Source organism: Eptesicus fuscus, chromosome 18, assembly GCF_027574615.1.
Source record: "Eptesicus fuscus isolate TK198812 chromosome 18, DD_ASM_mEF_20220401, whole genome shotgun sequence".
NCBI classification, from domain to species: domain Eukaryota; kingdom Metazoa; phylum Chordata; class Mammalia; order Chiroptera; family Vespertilionidae; genus Eptesicus; species Eptesicus fuscus.
In genome coordinates, this window is record NC_072490.1 from 30,972,003 (window position 1) to 30,990,206 (window position 18,204).

Below are 18,204 nucleotides of genomic sequence, written 5' to 3' on the forward strand. Positions count from 1 at the left end.
CAAATCCTTATAACAATCTCCCCCAACTCCACTGTTTGATGTAAGCCAGCTCTAGTGGATTTATGTTACTTATGACCAAAGAGGCTGACACGTGTCCAGACCACAGCGAAACAAAAGCACGCAAAAATAAACATGTTCACCCCCATACACACACATCCGGTGTTTGAACCAGGCTCTTTGTAACTCCATGTGGTCCCAATGGAAGATTCTTTGGAATCTGTACTTTCCGGAATCCAGTTGGAGAAACCTCAGCTTTCAATTCAATTGGGAACAGCAGTGGTTCCCTAATGTGGCTCCATGGCTTCATCAGAATCACCTGGAGGAACTGACTGACATCCATAGATGGCCAAGCACCAGCCCCAGAGAGGCTAAAGCTATCCGGTTTGAAGAGGATCTTGAAATCTGTGCTTTAGAAACTCTCTCCTTGAGATGTTCACATATAGTTGAGTCTATTGCAATAAGATGGGCTGAACTAATGGAATTTCTTTTTTAGCCTCTTTTTAGAGGGAGGTAATGTTCTTACCAAGTCTGGGAGATGGGTAAGGGCCTACTCCGTGGACACACAAAATAGAACCCAGTGAAATTCGGGCTTGTTGGAGCACATGTAAGCAAACGATCAGCCTAAAGCGACCTTTGCAGGTTGGCTGCTTGAGTTGAACAAATGAACCAGATCATATGCCCTGCCTTCTTTTTTTTTTTTTTTAATATAGTTTATTGATTTTTTTACAGAGAGGAAGAGAGAGGGATAGAGAGTTAGAAACATCGATGAGAGAGAAACATCAATCAGCTGCCTCCTGCACACTCCCTACTGGGGATGTGCCCGCAACCAAGGTACATGCCCCTGACCGGAATCGAACCTGGGACCCTTGAGTCCGCAGGCCGACGCTCTAGCCACTGAGCCAAACCGGTTTCGGCTGCCCTGCCTTCTTAACGCCGCCTCCCCCTCCCGCCCCCACCCCTGCAAAAAAATGTGTGTGAAGTAGCAAATGTACCTTTTATTTTAGAAACAAAAATATCGTATCTGATCCAACAATAGCCGGATCCCTGTGAATGAAGGGTTTGCATATTTTCCTGTTTTAACGGTTCTAGTATAAACAGCCCAAGCCCAGGGCTGATTGTCAGTGGGCCCTGAGCAGCCCAACCAGAGCGCTGGAAATGGCTCCTTCAGTTCTGAGAACCTGGATCCGGCTTAGTGCCAGGGTTCAGGCTTGTGTTCAACTGGAGCAATGGGGTCAGGAGTTGAGGGAGAGGGCAATTGCAGTGTTCCCCTGGAGTCTAGGGCCTAGACCAAAGCTAATGCCAGAAGCAACAGCAGTAGCAGCTGTAGAGACAGTAGGAGCAGTAGCTACCACGTATTGAGGATTTATTTGTATAGGCACCAGGCTAAGTGATGTAATTATTTATTTGAATACTATAAAAAGCTCGATGTAGTAGCTTTGTTATTCCAATTTTTAGAACAAGGTTCAGAGAGGTTTAGCAACTTTTCTGAGGTCACACAGCTTCTAAGGGGGAAGATCCAGGATTCAAATAAAGGCATGTTTGACTCCTAACTATTATAAGATACAGCACACACAAACCCGTCACTGACACCATTTTGTGTACCAGCTGGGGATACAGGGCTTTGTGTCGAGAAGCAGGCAAGGCTCTTTGCTTTCTTTCAAGACATTTCTCTCAGTGCCAGACTCCTCTGGTCTCCAACAAAGGGAAAGAGCTGTCGGCAGGGGCTGGAAGGCCTTCTCCAAGCTCAAAGCAATCCCAAATGTCTGGGTGGATCCTTCATGCCTTGAGAGTGGAACCATTACTCTCCTTTGGGGGCTAGCAAAAGACTCAAGATTTATTGATAAGCCCTAACTGGTTTGGCTCAGTGGATAGAGCGTCAGTCTGCGGACTGAAAGGTCCCAGGTTCAATTCTGGTCAAGGGCATGTACCTTGGTTGCGGCACATCCCCAGTTGAGGGTGTGCAGGAGGCAGCTGATTGATGTCTCTCCTATATGTTTCTAACTTTCTATCCCTCTCCCTTCCTCTCTGTAAAAAAAAATCAATAAAATATATTTTAAAAAAGATTTATTGATAAACTACTGATTGTATATTTGGTGGCTCAGAGACTTTCCTGGACCTGAAACAAAGAGACTTGTGCTGGTATATAAAAAAAGTTCTGATTCACCCATATGATGGATTATTAAGCATTCACTGAAAATCATGTTTCAAAGAATAAAATATGGAGAAACCATCATGGTGTAAGGTTAAAAGAAACAGGATACAAAATTGCAAATTCTACATAAAATATATTATTTTAAGTATGGAAATTAGACTTACTTTCATTAAAACACACAAGTAAAGACCCAGAGAGGAAAGCCACCAAAATGTTAACCACGATACTTGTAATTTTTGTTTTCTTTGTACATCTTAATGTTTTCCCCCAACTTCTTCAATTTGAATTATCTTTGTAAATAGGGAAAAGGTGAACATGTAAAAAGCCTTCATTTATAGCAAAGGAGGTGCACAGGTATGACTATTGGTTAATTTTTACCCCACCTTGGATTTTAGCAGTGGAAGTGTCTTTCAGCCTCACTGTTAGGAGCAAGAATGGAGGCGTCCTGAACCAGTACTGACCCACTAGGCAGAGCCTGAGCGAGGCCCTATGCGGTGCGGGGTCGGCACCGGCCCCTTCCGGGCTTTTAGGCACTTTTTTTAAAATTATTTTTTTCTTTTAGGCGCTTTTAATTGGGTTGAGGCGACAAGTGCATTGCAATGAATAGTGGTAGCCATGCTCCCAGGCGACTGTTACGTAGGGTTGGAAGTCGATCCGAGGGGTGGGCAGGGTTTTCTGGGGGCAAGGCATGGCCAATGGGGTGCCAATCAAGGCTATGGTTCAGCGAATACAGGGGCCTGAGCATGGCCTTGGGCTCTCCCCGGGGTCCCCAGCGTCCCCCGGATGCGCCTGGAGGACGTCGGTGGGTTGCGGCTTCCCCTGCCCCGCCGCGCTTCTCCCCGAGGGCCTGCCAGCGGGGAACCCGGCGGCAGCCACAGAGCAGCCGGGGCCGGCGCAGAGCTTAGCCTCCCGGTCTGAGAGCCCAGAATCCCCAGTGTGGGCGGGAGTGGGGGTAGGGGTAACGGGGGCAGGGGCGGGGGGCGGTGGGGGGCGCGCGCAGGAGCCGGAGACTGAGAGATACAGGAGGGTTTCAGCAGTGGTTGAAGGTGCGGCGGCCACTCCCAGGACCCCGAGGGAGTGAGGCCACCCACTCTGCGCTGTGGTGTCGCCTTGCCCGGCGCGCGCCCCGCTCGTGGGCGCAGCTCCGGGGCCGCGGAAAGAGGTGGCCATGGTGTTGCTTAGGGCCAGCAGAGGGCAGCCTCGAGGCTGCGTAGCCGCAAGGTGACCTCGCTAAGCGGCGGGCTCCCTTCCAGAGCCCCGGTTCTGCCGGGTGGGGGCGGCCTTGGAGCCGGTGACCTCAGTCTGCAGGAGCCGAGCCCTGAGGCCCAAGGGCATCTGGTGAGATGTGGTAAAGCTCCAGCCCCAGAGTGAGGGCTTAGGGCTGGGGGTAACCAAATAAATGCCTCAGAAGAGGAAGCAAGAAGCAAAACTCCACACACACCGGAATGTATGTAATATTTAAGCAACAGATTCCACGCCGTGTAGAAACTTTTTATTTTTATTTTCAAATATATTTCTTTACTGATTTTAGAGAGGAAGGGAGAAGGAGAGATAGAAACATCAATGATGAGAGAGAATCATTGATCGGCTGCCTCCTGCACACCCCGCACTGGGGATCGAGCCTGCAATCCAGGTATGTGCCCTTTGCCAGAATTGAACCTGGGACCCTTCAGTCCCCAGGCTGACGCTCTATCCACTGAGCCAAGCCGGCTAGGGCCGTGTAGAAACTTTTTAAATGATGCTGGTGGGAGCGAGGATCACCTTCGTGTTTTTGGTGGGGGAGCGAAGAGACTAGGAGCCCGAAGGCTCAGAGCAGCAAGCGGATGGAGAGGTGCAAGCAGGGACCTGGCCATCACGTTAGGGGCAGAGGGCCCTGTGGTTAGGGACCCAGAGCCCCCTCGACTGTGCTTTTCTCCGCAGAGGCACTCAAGTGACTGGGGATTCCAACCCTGACCTTGGGCACTTCCTGGCTGTTTAATTGAGGGCAACTCACTGAACCGCTGTTGCCTCCCACTAATCACTTCTGTCAAATGGGCATGGTGGGCTCCAGTCTTCGGCGGTGCCGGACAACAGAAGTTCAGTGAATCCCAGTTTTGTCCCTCCTCCAGCTCTGGCAGGACACCAGGCTCCTGGGTTTGTTGCTAGGGTGAAAGGATCCTGTCACCCGCCTTGGACGGACGTAGCTGTCTTGGAGATAAAGGCCCGCCAGGCTTTGGGACCGAGTTGTCCGCGGCCGGCTGCAGCCCGGGAATCTTCCGGTGCTCTTTCAGGGCATTTGGCATTCTTTGGCATTCGGATGAGCCCCGAGCTACGCGTCCTGGGCAACCGGGTCACCGAGCTCCGGAAGAGTGCACTTATCAGTGAACGAACTGAAACCTGGCACCCTCCTTGGCTCTCTGGGGAAGCCTGGCAAAGGGCCAAGACCCTGTAGACAGATGGACGGGGTGGGGTCGCTGGGGCCGCTTCACGGGCCAACCTCGTAGCACATTGGCAATCACATCCCTGTTCAACAGCCGGTGGGAACGTCGGCAAGCCTCGGTCTCTCACAAACTGTATGCACACAGGCACCTGTTACATTATCTTCGTTTGTTTCCACCTTCTAAAACTCCAGAGGAGAGCATTTCCCAGGGTACGTGTGAAACCCGTGATGGAAAACTGTGTACGTGTGAGGTGCGATTACTATTCATGAGCCACCGGCTCCATCAGAGCTCGCACAGCGTGGGAACAGGACAGATGCAAGAGCCGTGTACAAACGTGTGCACGTGCATATCACAGGCATGTGTGTGTGCCTGTCTCCCTAGATGTATGACAAGTGTACACACATGTGCATGTATGTGCACACGGATACGGGACACCCTCGTACAGACGTGTGCATGCTCGCAGACATGACTATTTGTGCCTGAAGGCAGAGTGTGCACTCTGCTCAGCCAGCTCCTTTCTCTCCACCCCTTTCACCGGGTCAGTGCCACCGGGGAAGCCGGGTCTTACCTGCGGCTCCAGGGTGCGGGGAAGCCCGGATCCAGCCTGCCTGCGCCCGGGCAGTGGTGTGCTGCCTTATCTTTCATCGCCCGTGGCGGACTTCTCCCGTTTCACTCGGGGCCAACATCCCCAAGTCAGTTGTTGGGGGCAAAGGAGAGACAAGGAAGAGGTGGAGGGCGCTCCAGGCAAGAGGGGCGACCAGTGCCTCACTCCCTAGGTCTGTCGCTTCTTTGCCTCCCCAGGTCGCGTCCCCACGGAAGAGAAAAGAGGGGCCCTCCCTGATCGGCTCAGGGAAGGCGGCCCTTGTCCCCTACCCTCAGAAGCCATCACGAAGCAGGCGCCCCGAGGGTTCCCCCCCTCGGCTTGGGAGCATTCGCGGCTGCTGCAGGGGCCAAGGCACCCCAGGGATGTCCCTGCATCTCCGCAGGCAGCCAGGCCGGCCGGCTCTCTCTTGCTGACGAAGGGCTCTTAGCGGCGCAGCGCTCCCAGCACCTGGGGGCCTCTGCGGAGAGAGAGCTCCCTGAGCCCCCGGGAAGTCCAAGGGCGCCGCCCGGCGCAGGCAGCGCCCAGTGTCTGAAGGACAGAAAGCGGGGAGGTCGGCTCGCAGATTGTCCCCCGCCACCCCAGCAGACCCGTTCCGCCGACAGGAGGGCAGCATTACGCAGAGAACCGGAGGCCGAGAGCTGGAGGCGTCTCCGCGGGAAGGCACAGAGGCGCCGCGGGGACCCACACGGCGCGAGTTCGGATCCCGGTGGCCAGCCGAGCCCAGCGGCCGCGAACGCCGGGCGCAGCCAGAGGGGCGCACGACGCCCCTTCGGAGGACCGAGTCCGGCGTGGTCCGGCGGGGCGTCGCGGTCCCTCGCGCCCCAGGAGCCCTGGAGTCGGAAAACGTTAATACTGCGGGAACGGGGTCCGGGGAGCTGAGCGACGGAAGTCTTTCGGGCCAAGTCGGTGCCTCGGCTGGGCCTGCGGGTGGGGAAGCAGTCCCCGGCCGGGGCGCCCCCGACCCAGCCAGGCCGGCCTGCAGGAACCGGCGGCGGGCCAGCCCCGCTCCCCCTCCCTCGGGAATCCGCGGGCCCTGACCCGGCCGTTATCTCTGCGCGGCCAGCAGCCGGGGGGCTGCAGGAAAGAAGACAAAGGCCCGGGTGTCCCTGCGGGCGGGGGCTCGGTTTCCGGACTCCGCTCACACTCACAGCCTTTAGCGATTGTTGGGGGCAGATTTTTTAAAAAGTCCAATTTCCTCCCCGCTCCCTCCCCAGACACACACACACACACACACACACACACGCACGCACCATGTATATCCCCCTTCCCTCCTCATCCCTGGAGACGGACATTTCCTGGGATCATGCCCTTCCCTTTTCTTTGTCTGCCTGGAGAAGTCATTTTCCTCCGTGCAGAGAGGAAAACCCGGGAAAGGCTTTGTTGAATTCGGTTTGATGGTGATGTGACCGAGGACAGCGAGGAGGGGCTGAGCTCCCGACGTGGAGAGCCAGAGCCTCTGCCCGGGGCGCTCAGCACCTTTGGGGACCGCCGCGGCCTCCCGCGCCTCCTCGGCCCGCCCCGCCGTGGGGAGCATCCTGCGCCCGGACAGGCCCCGTTCTTCTCCCCGAGTTTTGTGTAGCGCTGCCCGGAGGCGCCGCGTCCCCGCCGGAGCGAGGACCTGCGCCGGTAGCGCCGCCACCCGTCTGCGCGCGGCGGTCCGGCGGCTCCGGCGGGTCCTCCGAGCGCTGGCCCCGCACCCGCCCCGCTCCCACCCTCGGGCGGCGCCTCTGCCCGCTGCAGCTCGGCCCAACCCGCTTCCTGCGTTTGCCCCGCACGTTTCCCGTTTCTCCACAAAGGCCGAGGGGAGCCCCTTCCACCAGCGGACCTCCGAAACCTCCCGCCCCGAGGCTACTGACCGCCCTTCTGAAAAGGTGGGGGCGGGAGGCAGTTCCGACGGCCCCGCGCCCCGGACGGAGGCTCCCCGGGGCGGAGGCGGCAGCCCGCGAGCTGGGAGTGGCGGCCGGCCCGCGTGCCTGGCCCCAAGCGCCTGGGTCCGTGTCACTTCGCAGGTCAGCCGGGTCTTGCTCAAAGAAAACCTTGTATATCGGTGAAGACGGCCTTAGGAGAAGTGCGAGGGCGGTTGGAGGAGCCCTGGGCTGGGGTAGTCCCCACACCGGCGACAGAACGTACCTTGTTTCCCCAGGTCAAGGGGCTGGGTCAGGGTGGACGCAGTTGCCTGGGGAAGGGTACAAAGGAGTGGCCGTGGCCACTGGGTTAGGATGTCAGACCCTGCAGGGTTACTATGAAAGGCTCCCTTCCTTCCTTCCTTCCTTCCTTCCTTCCTTCCTTCCTTCCTTCCTTCCTTCCTTCCTTCCTTCCTTCCTTCCCTCCCTCCTTCTTTCCTTCCTTCCTTCTTTCCCTCCTCCCTCCCTTTCTCCCTCACTCCCTTCTTCCTTCCTTCCTTCAACAGGGGGAAGGAAAACCACCTACTATAAACCAGGCATTTGGACATTAGAACATGTAATTATTGTAACAACCCTGCACGGTATTATAATTTGTTCTATTGAATAGGTGAGAAAATGAAAATTCAGCAGGGGTGCTTTGCCCAAGGTCACACGGTCATTAAAGGAGGTTGCTGGGCTCCACACTAGTTCTTTCGAACGGAACAGACTGCTGTCCGTGCCCCGTCCCACAAAGGCACGTCCCTGGGGTGACAGAGTCCCAGAACAAACGTGCCAGAGCTTATCACCAAGCTGAGACTGTGCAGCGAACAGCCACACAGACGTTCTTGGGTACAATCGGCCCACCTGTGCTCCCTTCATCTCTGGCTGGCTCCCCCTTCCTCCACGGAGCTCCCCCAACATTGAGTGGCAGGCCCCGTGCCACTGGGAGAGCCCGAGTGGGCAGCTGGGCTCAGCGCTTACAGGTCTCTCCTTAAAATTCCTGAGGCTGTTTGCCCCACAGATAGCTAGGTGACTCCCGTTTCCTTAAATGTAAATGAAGAGATTCGGGGTTCCAGGGGCCCAGACACCCTTTTGTGACAGAATGGAGCCTTCTCCCCAGAAAGCAGAATGTTGATAAGACTGCTTAGTTTCAAGAATCCTTAATTTCTGGTTGCCCCCATGAGATAGCTGGGGACATGAAGGTTTTGCCCAGCTATTCCATGCCTCTGGTCCCTGTCACATAGGGGACGTGTGGGATCCCAGTCCCCTCCCTTCCCATAGGTTCCACAGGCCACTCCAGGAACCAGGGCCTGCCCAGTGGGGGCAGCAGGAATGACAAGACGTGGTCACCACTCGATTAGCTCCTCAGAGTGAGGGCACACCAGGGCTCCTGAGCCGGGCCCAGTGGTTACCGTGCTCCATTAAGGACACAGCTCATTCATGGGCAGACTTTCTTGGGTCTGACCTAGTTTCTTGGGTCTGGCCCATCCTCTCCTGCCCCCCTGCCTGCAAGAAGCCCGGGTCCTCCCCTGATTTCCACCTACCACCAGGGGGCTCCTTGCATCCTGGAGCTCCAGCCTCTGCTAGTGGGAGACGCAGGCAAGGGTGACAGACCCTAATCTCAGGAGAAAGAGGCCAGCCTTCAGGCCCACCCAAACTGGGCATGCAGGGCGGTGAGCTCTTTACTTATGCAAGGAGGACGCAGACCAGAACACCCTCTGGAGTAGCGTATGGTGCCATTCCAGAGAATCCCCACAGTCCCTTGGTGCATGTACTGCACTGGCAAAGATTTCTCCAGGGTCCTCCTGAGAACAGGACACCCTCAAAAACCCAAGTATTCTGGCTGGGCTGTCTTAGGGTGCAGGGGTGACCAAGAATTGGTGTGTAAATGTGAGGATGTTTACATGCATACAAGCACACACATACTTCTCATTCAATACCATGTATAGCAACGCATTATGCAGGACATGCAGAAGGTGGCAGGGCATGTGTATCAAACTCTATTTGTGTTGTATTTACACTACACCCTGGCAAACATATATACATATACCCATGTGTACTGAGCCATCTAGATTAGACTGTATAAGCTAAGGCATAATTGCTACATATCAGGAATTCTCTTAAATACTTTTGCCCTTACTTAGGTTATTCCTTAAGTCATCTTCTGTAACAGAAACTCAAGTGCAGAGGAAGAAGAGAAAGAGGAAATGAGAGACCAGGAAAGTCAGCCATTGCCCTGAACTTTTAGCACTGGGGGGAAATGAGAAAATTAGGGTTTTGAGAAACCCCTAGGGCTGGAATTCGGGACCGATGTCTAACTGTGGGCATCTGTGGGGAGGTGGGGTATGATTTGGCTCCCTTCTCTCACTTCCCCAATCCCTGTGTAGACCAGGAATTCCACACGGATTCCTTAATTTCATCATTTGTACTTGGTGAGGCTGCTGCTCTCCCCAGCCTAGGGTGCCTCCTGCCTTTCAGTTACTGGGGGCAGAGAGAGGTCCTGTCCTCCGGTGCTGGCCTAGGCGAACTCCCCTACCTCACTGAAGGCTCTGCCTCCTTTACTTTATCTGCTTGGGATAGCGGTTGGGAGGTGCTGAGAGCCAGCTTCCGAACAGAGAGCCTCAACCAGCCGAAGCCAAGGGTCTGTATGTATTCTCTGTTATCGTTCAGCAGACCAGGATTATATACACATAACATAACTGCACACATTGCCAATGACTTATAAATACAACACACACTGTGGTTTCAGTAAGCCACTTTCTGCGTACTGGCCATAGGATTATTGCAATGCCCTTTCCAGAGGTGAATGACAGATACACCTCCCACACTGTCACCAGGATACTGACTTGGACTGTATGCACACATTTGCAGCAGGCATAGACTTGGGAGTATTAGTCCGACTGTGTAAAAAAAAATACAAACTTGCTTGGGTGCAAAAACCACAACAAATCCTACCTACAACCACGCCTGGTGAACGAACCACCGCAGATAAAGTCTCTGATGAGGTTAAACAGCCACAACAGACTACCCAAGTGCCCATGGGATACATTTCACACCACAGAAAGCACAAACAGACAAGCACACAGCAGTCCACTTTCTTTTCCGCAACTCCTCTTAGTCATCTAGACAACGGTGCAGCAGGTTGCCAGACGTGCCCAGACACCAGGCCTGACCTGCCTCTCGGGCATCCAGCCCCAGCTGAGAGTCTCTCCCCAGCCAGTTCTTCCCAGCTCCCCTGGCCCAGGCAGGCTCCAGTCCCAGTCTCAGGGTGATGCTACTCAGAACCTCCGTGGCTTCATCCTCTCCCTTCCAGCCTCCCCAGGGAAGCCTGAGGGAGGAGGGGGCTGTCCTGAGCCAGAGCCACTTCCCCTTGGGCCCAACTACTCCTAACGGGGATCCCACCCTGATGGCCCCATGGAGTGACCACCCACCAGTATCATCGGTTGAAGTGGAAGGCCTACAGGCTCATTTCCCACAGCCGCCGCGTGTGCAGCCGCGCCTGGTCCTGGTCCAGGAGAACACCAGGACCTCTGGCCACCGTTGTCAGGTTCAGAGTGGGGGGCTGTGAGGGACACTTGTCTGGATGTGGGATCCAGCCCAAGTTTCACCCGAGTTGCAGCGAGAGCTGGCTGATACCGGTCATCTGATGGGAGGACTGAAGGTGGACCATCCCTAATCCTGCCTCCTGCCTCCTGCCTCAGGGCCCCAGACTGCAACAGGGTCAAATGGGCTGGTGTCCCTCAGCGGAATTAATGGTTTTAATTCGTTATTTGAAGAGTCTCAGTAAAGGAAAAGAAAGAAAAAAAGATTAGATTTCCACAGCCACGCAGTATGTTCATCATTTTCTAATGCTCCCAAATTTCTTACACGTCTCAAGGTAAATGAATTATGATGATCAATAATAAGCCACTCATTATATTAGTATAGAGGTTGTCAGCTTACAGAGCATTTTTGCAAACAGGATTTTACCTATTTGGAATAAACGTATCTAGCTGTTCTATTTGACTGGAAAACATTTTAATGTCCGAGGACAATATAAGGGAAACAGTCCACACACCTAGTCCGACTGTGTAAGAAAATACAAACTTGCTTGGGTGCAAAAACCACAACAGATCCTACCTACAGCCACGCCTGGTGAACAAACCACCGCAGATCAAGTCTCTGATGAGGTTAAACAGCCACAACAGACCAGTGATGACACGGAAAACAAACAATCCCCGAGTAAACAATCCCCGAGTAAACAAACCGGTACGGGCAACCAAAAATGCTCTCCTCCCCGGCCGCCCTCCGCCCGTGTTTATCTGAAAAAGGATAAAATTTTGCTGAAAACCTCCTTCTTTTAACTGGCCGCTGAACAAACTTAGGCACGACAGAAATAACATAAGCCCGGGTTAAAAGAAAGAACAAGAAATTTATTCGAGTATTGACAAAAACAACAACAAAACGACAAAAGTGCTCTAGTTCTCTCTAGAAGAAAATTTGGTCCTCCAAACGACACTACACAACAACCAGGTCTAGGAATTTCGGACAGGCCGGCTCTGGGCCACAAGCCGTCTGGTCCGACTGCTGCCCAAGGTGCGAGAAGCAAGACGTTTGGAAAAAAAAAACACACAAATCAGGGAGAGGATGAGTCGTCCCTGCAGAGTTGGCCAGGCAGGCTGTGATCTTCCCGGCACTCGGGGCTTGCATCGGAAGATCCGGGAAAATTTGTTTTTGACTTTATTTTAAATAGAGCGAGGGGGGGGGGAAATACCCCAATCTGTGAAGGAAACCATCTTTTACCGAGCGTATTCTCCTACCTCTCTGAACACAGCTTTTTGAAGGCCCGACGGGAATTCTACTTCAAATCTCCTGGAAGAGAAGATTTTCATGTTTTGCTTTAGCGAACTCCCAAGGCCACAATACTTCGCCGATTTCCCCGGTGAGTTTTCTTCCTTAACAAATATTTCAAACTGTTCTCTAAAACAGCCCTCTCTCCCGATCTTTTCAGCAAAACCTAGCCAGCCGCGGGGTGGTGTAAACCCGGGGCGCAGGCCGCCCAGCGAGGCCGCCCGGCGGCTCCCTGCTCGGGCCCAAACCCCGCCCTGCCCAGTGGGCCCCGTGGAGCGACTTCTGAGCAGCTTCCAGAGGGTGCGGAGCAAACACACTTTCGTCCCTTTTCCCCGGCGGCGCGGGGAGAGATGTCGGCCCAGAACCGTGCCTCTAGGCAAGGACTGCACGGCGGCAGCCAGGCGGGCAAAGCTGAGCGCGAGCGCACCGACCTGGGAGAGATTGTCAAGCGGTCCGCGCCGCGGGCGCCCGGCTGCACCTCGGCCGGCCGGGGCGGTTCCTCTCCGCCTTAGAAGTTTGGTATGGGGTGTCCAGCCCGGACGCTGGGGCCTGCAGAGAGCGCGGGGAGAGGCGGCCTGCAGGCGGCAGGAGCAAAAGGCCATAGAGGGCAGGGAGGTGAGCACTGGAGAAACCAAGGAGACAAAGAGGAGCCAGAGGAGCCGAGGGGGAGCGAGGGCGCACGGAGGAGCCCCGGACGCTGGCTCAGGAGGCGGCCCCGGGCGGGCGCGCGGTCCGGCTGGCGACCGTGGCCGCGGCCCAGGCCGGCATCGCACGTCCCTGCATCCTCGCCGCCGGCGTGCGCCGTGGGCTCTCAGAGATCGAGGCGCGAGTGCAGCGCACCGGTCTTGCTGTCGTGGTCCCAGTAAGAGCAATGCATCATGGCGAGCTCGGGCTGCCGGGCGCAGGCGAACTGCAGGCCGGGCGCGTTGGGGGGCGCCGGCGCCGGGGGCGCGGCGGTGGCCGGGCTGGCGGGGCTGAGCTGGCCCGGGGGCGGTGCGGCGGCCCCGTGGTGCGGCGGGGCCGGCGGGGGCGCGGCGGCGGCCGCGTGTAGATGGTGTGCGTGCGGATGCGAGTGGGGGTGCGGCGGCGGCGGCGGCGGGGGCGCGGCCGGCGGGCCTCCCAGGCCGTTGTACGAGTTCACTACGCCCGGAGGCAGCGCCATGCTCTGCACGCGAGAGTACGGCCCGTACGAGGCGGCCGGGCCCGCCAGCCCCTTGACCACCGCGGCCGCGCCGGGACTTCCCGGGCCCGCGGCCGCGGCCGCCGCCGCCGCCGCCGCCGCGGCCGCCGCCATCTGGCAGGAGGCGTAGGGCATGGGCGAGGGCGGCTGCGGGAGCGGCCACGAGTTGTTGAGGAAGCCGGACTGCAGGTACTTGGGGGGCGCCAGGTAGCCGTAGCCGTCGGCCCCTGCGCCCGCCACGCCGCAGCCAGCCGCGGCGCCTCCGGCCCCGAAGAGCCCCTTGCCGGGCTGGAAGTGCGCGGGCGGCGGCCGGAAGGGCCGCTTCATGCGGCGGCGGCGCCGGTAGTTGCCCTTCTCGAACATGTCCTCGCAGGCCGGGTCCAGCGTCCAGTAGTTGCCCTTGCGCTCGCCGCCGCCCTCGCGCGGCACCTTGATAAAGCACTCGTTGAGGCTGAGGTTGTGGCGGATGCTATTCTGCCAGCCCTTCTTGTTCTTCTCGTAGAACGGGAACTTGGCGATGATGTACTGGTAGATGCCGGACAGCGTGAGCCTCTTCTCGGCGCTCTCGCGGATCGCCATGGCGATCAGCGCCACATACGAGTACGGGGGCTTCTGCGCCGGGTCGGGCTTCTCCGGGGCTGTCCCGGCGCCGCCGCCGCCGCCGCCGCCGCCCTTGCTCGGGCTCGGGGGCGCCGGCGCCTCGGGCTCCTTGGCCGCGCGGGCGGGCTCCGGGGCCAGCAGGGCCCCCGCGGCGTCCTCGGGCTCGGGGTAGCTGGCCATCGGGGACGGAGTCGGCGCGCCCGCGGCCGGGCAGCCCGCACTCCTTGCTGCCGGCGCAGGCGCGGCCAAGAGTCCGGGCGCGCAAGTCCGCTCGAGGCCGGATCGCAAACTTGTGTGCAGTCGGCCGACGCCGCGGCGCTCGCTGGCTGGCTGGCTGGCGGCCTCTCGCTCTTCTCCACTCTTTTCCGCCCCCCCTTCTCCTGCGGAGCGGCCGGCGCGAGTGGAGCTCAGCTGCTGGCCATGGGGGAGTCCGCCCAACAGAGAGAGGGGCTCCGGCCCCGCCGCCCCTCCCCGCCAGGCCAGTCCCCGCCTCGGCGGGTTTCTGCGCTGCGCTCCTCCCCTCCCCCACCCTCCGGTTTCTCGAAGCCGGACGGACCCGCGTCTCTCCGGCGGAGCTGCCGCCCGGAGTGCCTAGTGCGCCAGGAGCCTCGCTCTGTTCTGATTCGTATGGGCTCCGCCGAGTTCCGCTTGCGTCAGGCGCCTTCGCCCCTATAGCTGGGCGGCCAGTCGCGCACGGGCGAGTTCATCTCCAAGTCACTTTTTTTGTAAACGCCCCGCACGGCCCGGGCTGGCCTGCCCCCTCCCGGGGAGCGCGGGGGGCTCGGCGGACGGCGGGGCTCACCGCTCTCGCCAGCCCCGGTCATCTGCCGCTGCTCGCTCCGCGGGCCCGACCGCACTCGACCCGCGCGTCCAGGGAGCTCGGGCCCTGTCGAGGAGAGGCGAGCTTTCAGGTGAAAGAAAACGACTTCTTTGCTCTGCCCTTTGCTGCCGTCTGGGGACTCCACTTCTGGCTCGGGGCTGGGGGAGGGGCGGGACGGCGAGGGGGCCGGGCGGGGATGGGGTGGAGAGAGCTGCGCGGCGGCTTTGGGAAAAACCAGCCCAGAAACGCGTGTCGCTGAAGGAAGGAACCTCGGCTGGGTCTGCTCCTGGCGCTCCCAGTGCGACTGGGCCGGGCTGGGGCGAGGACCGCCGGGGAGAGGGGTTGGGGGCCCCGCCTGAATCCCCCCCCCCCCGTCTTTTCTTGAGCTGCCCCTGGACCTCGGAACCAGACCCTCCTCAGATGGCGGGTGGCTCTCTGAGCGGTTGGATGTGTGCTTCAGGCTCCATTCTGCTCCTGCTCTCACGGAGGCGTGGAGGGTGCCGCCGTGGGGCTTGGGGGGACTGCGTGTCAGGGCACTGGTATCTCATCTAGAAGTCAGGGCAGGGCCTGTCCTTGAGACACGCGAGATACCAGCTGCCCCGGTGCACGTGCGCTGGTGCAAACACAGGTACAAGCTGTGAGCGTGAGGAGGTAAAACATTTATAGATACGGGATGGTACGTGTACCACACATCAGAGGAAATGCGGCTCAAGGATATTGCCTCTTCTTTCTCTTTCCTCTCTTCTGTCCTCTCTCTTTTCTTCATTCTTTTCCCCCTTCTTCCCCCTTGCCCTGACTTCTTTTCTTCCTCAATTTTTCCTGCCTCTATTGCTGCCAGTGTATATATTCTGTCACAGACAGGAAGAAAAACAGGCGGTGAGGGAGGCACTTACTTCATGCTCCCTCCTGACATTTATTCTGATCTTTCTCCAGGGTTGAGGGGTGCGTTCTCACCTCCCTTCAGCAGAAGTCTGACTGGGACCCAGTTCCATCCGCCTGTGCGGACATTGTCTCAGGGGAAGTCCGCGCTGGCAAGAAAGAAAGCCAGGCATGCCTGGCTTCTCACAGTTAACAGCCTTGACAGCAGTTCTGTCGTTAGACGTGTGAGTCCTCCTGCCCCAAACTCCTGGGCGCGGAGGGGGCAGGGATTCTTTGTAGAGGAAGGTGGACGGAATGGATGTGCTGCAGGTGTGTGTTCGTGATTGGCATGTCTGGATTGGTCGGCCCAATGCCTGTCACCACCTGGTCCTCTCCGGCTGCCCGGTCTCTGAGGAAGTCACAGCCCACCTGCCGGAGCTGCTACTTCCCACTCGGGCCTTTGACTCTGCACTCTGAGGTTAAAGGAAAGGAGGCCAGGGTGATGGGGCTCTTGGGATTCAGCACCCTAAAGGTGAGGTTACTCCAGAGAGGTCAGCAGAAACGCCTGGTCTAACCACCACAGTAAGAGGGGGCAAGGTTCTCTGAAACTCATCTCAGGAAATGCTCTTCCCCCCACCATTGAAAATACCTCATAATAGCTGGGTGGGTTTCTCCCACTGCCCCCAGCATGCAGCAGGGCACAGCGGCCCTCCACATCCTCTGTGCCTGCTTCCTGAGCAGGGCTGCGTGTTTTTCTCCATCCTTACTCCGTGAGTGCCTAGCCTACCAGTGGGACGGTTCGGTTCGGGCTGCTGAAGATTGACTGCAGTGCCCGACATCCCATAGGGCCTGGGGGGAGGGGGGAGAGAGGGGGTGTGTGCAGCTGGGACTGGCCCCACCCTGGATACTGCTACCTCCTTTTTTTTTTTTCCTGACCACCCAGGCTGGCTCTCTGTCCCTCTTTCCCCGTGCAGGCATTTCCGCTTCTGGCCAGCGGCAGCCAGGTGTAACAGCATTGTTGTGTGTGTCATCACTTCCCCGGATTCCAAACTCGGCTCCCTTTTCAGCCTTTTAAGGAGTGTGTGTGTGTGTGTGTGTGTGTGTGTGTGTGTGTGTGTGTCGGGAGTGGGGGTAAAGGGAGGAGTGCTGCCTCTAGAGGATTTTCGGAGTGTGAGAAAGGGGAGTCCTGCTCTGCCCAGGTACTGATCTCTCCAGGAGGCGGCGAGGCGCGCCTGCCTTTACTTCTCCACCTTCCAGGGCGGGCTGGGGAGGGCCCGCTTCCCGGCTGGTCAGGATCTCGTGTGGCAGGACAGACTCTGCCAATGCTTGTGCGGGGCTCCAGGCCTGCGCTCTCTCCCCGCGGCGTCTCGGCGACGCAGGACCCTGTCTCCGTGACCTCGGGTGGTGCCCACCTCCAGGGACCGGGCGGGAGCTCCTAGCCTCCGCGGCCCGGTTTCCCGGGGCCCGCGCAGCTGCAGCTCAGGAGGCGCGGGCGCCTCCCTCCGGTCTTCCCGCCCGAGCGCCGCCTGAAGATGCCGGGCCAGACCCGCCGCCGACGGAGCGCGGCCTCTCCTCCCGCACCTCCGAGGCCCCGCGCCCGCCCCGCGCTCCGACGCCCTGACCGCCGACTAGAGCAAAGCACTGGGCTCTGATGGCGGGAGGTGGTGACAGGCGTTGGGCCAGCCACTCCAGACGTGCCAGTCGCACGCTGTAGCTGAGCTCGAGGCCGGGAACCCTGCGACCGTCAGGGGAGCGGCCTGCGGTCGGGCCCCGCCAGGTGAGCAGCCCGCGGCCCGGAGGCAGGCAGCGCTGACCTGGCGCGGCTCCTATGGTCCCGCGCGGCCGCCAGCCACCTGCACCAGGTCCTGTGGCCCCCTTTCCTGGCGGGGCTCTGAACCCCACCTGGGGAGGTGAGGCACCGAACCCCATACAGGCAGGCCTCTCCTGTGGGTACAGCCTCTGTGGCGTGCACGCGGGAAAAGGGAAGCTTTTGTACCCACAACTCCACACCTCAACTGGCTACCCTACCCTAGCCCCCTGCCAACCCTCCCTTATTTCTTCGGACTCCAGGTCCCTCCATACATTTCTCTCAGTCAATCTGGGATCCCCTCCCCTACATTCCGCCACACTCACCTGCTGTCTATACTAGCTCAGATACTGCACATCTCGAGTAAAATGTCAATCCGATGATGCCTGGACTCTTAAGCCATGCACACGCTCGCCACCCAGCTATCTTATGACAGTGACGTCTTGGTCCCATGGCAGCAAGTCTGAGTCCCAGAACCTGTTGATTCTCGGATGTCTTTGGCCTGTGGTTAGGGGGACTGGTGGCCACCTGGATGTTCCCCTGGTGAGCTCAGACTTTTTTTTTTTTTGAGAAGCTGAGGTACAGAGCACACCCCTGATGTCCTTTAACACACACACAGGCCACTCAACCCAGGCTTCATCTCTGTTTTGTAGCTGAGCTCGCAGCTGCACTGACAGTCTGCGGCCTGAGATGGCTGCACAGTTCTCGTGCACACACCCACACAGCCCCGCCCCAGGCCAGCCGGAATTATTCTGCCTGGATGGGATTAGCAGGGTCACTTACCCAAATATGTGCTTGGGAGAGAGAGTAGGGGAGGAGAGAGAGAGAGAGAGAGAGAGAGAGAGAGAGAGAGAGAGAGAGAGAGAGAGAGAGAGGAGAGAGAGGCAGGCATCGCCACTGCCCATTCTGGAGAACGCACAGATGACAGCTGTTTCCCGTTGGTAAGCATCCTTTTGAATCCCACACCCCTGACCCTGCGATGGCTGGGCTGGGAGGCAGCAGGCCCGAGTTCTGGGCTCCTCCATACCTCTCTGATGTTGGGACTTGAGT

General features: G+C 58.1%; 1 protein-coding gene across 1 annotated transcript; it reads right to left on the minus strand.

The window, feature by feature from the left end:
- Positions 1-12,700: 12,700 nt before the first annotated feature.
- FOXL2 (forkhead box L2) lies at positions 12,701-13,849 on the minus strand. The gene has a single exon (XM_054708039.1). It carries the CDS (start codon positions 13,847-13,849, stop codon positions 12,701-12,703), a length of 1,149 nt encoding a protein of 382 aa, XP_054564014.1.
- Positions 13,850-18,204: the final 4,355 nt, after the last annotated feature.

What these genes read in the sequence shown, in the direction of transcription:
- FOXL2 (XM_054708039.1), bottom strand. Translation starts at nt 13,849, where the DNA reads ATGGCCAGCTACCCCGAGCCCGAGGACGCCGCGGGGGCCCTGCTGGCC.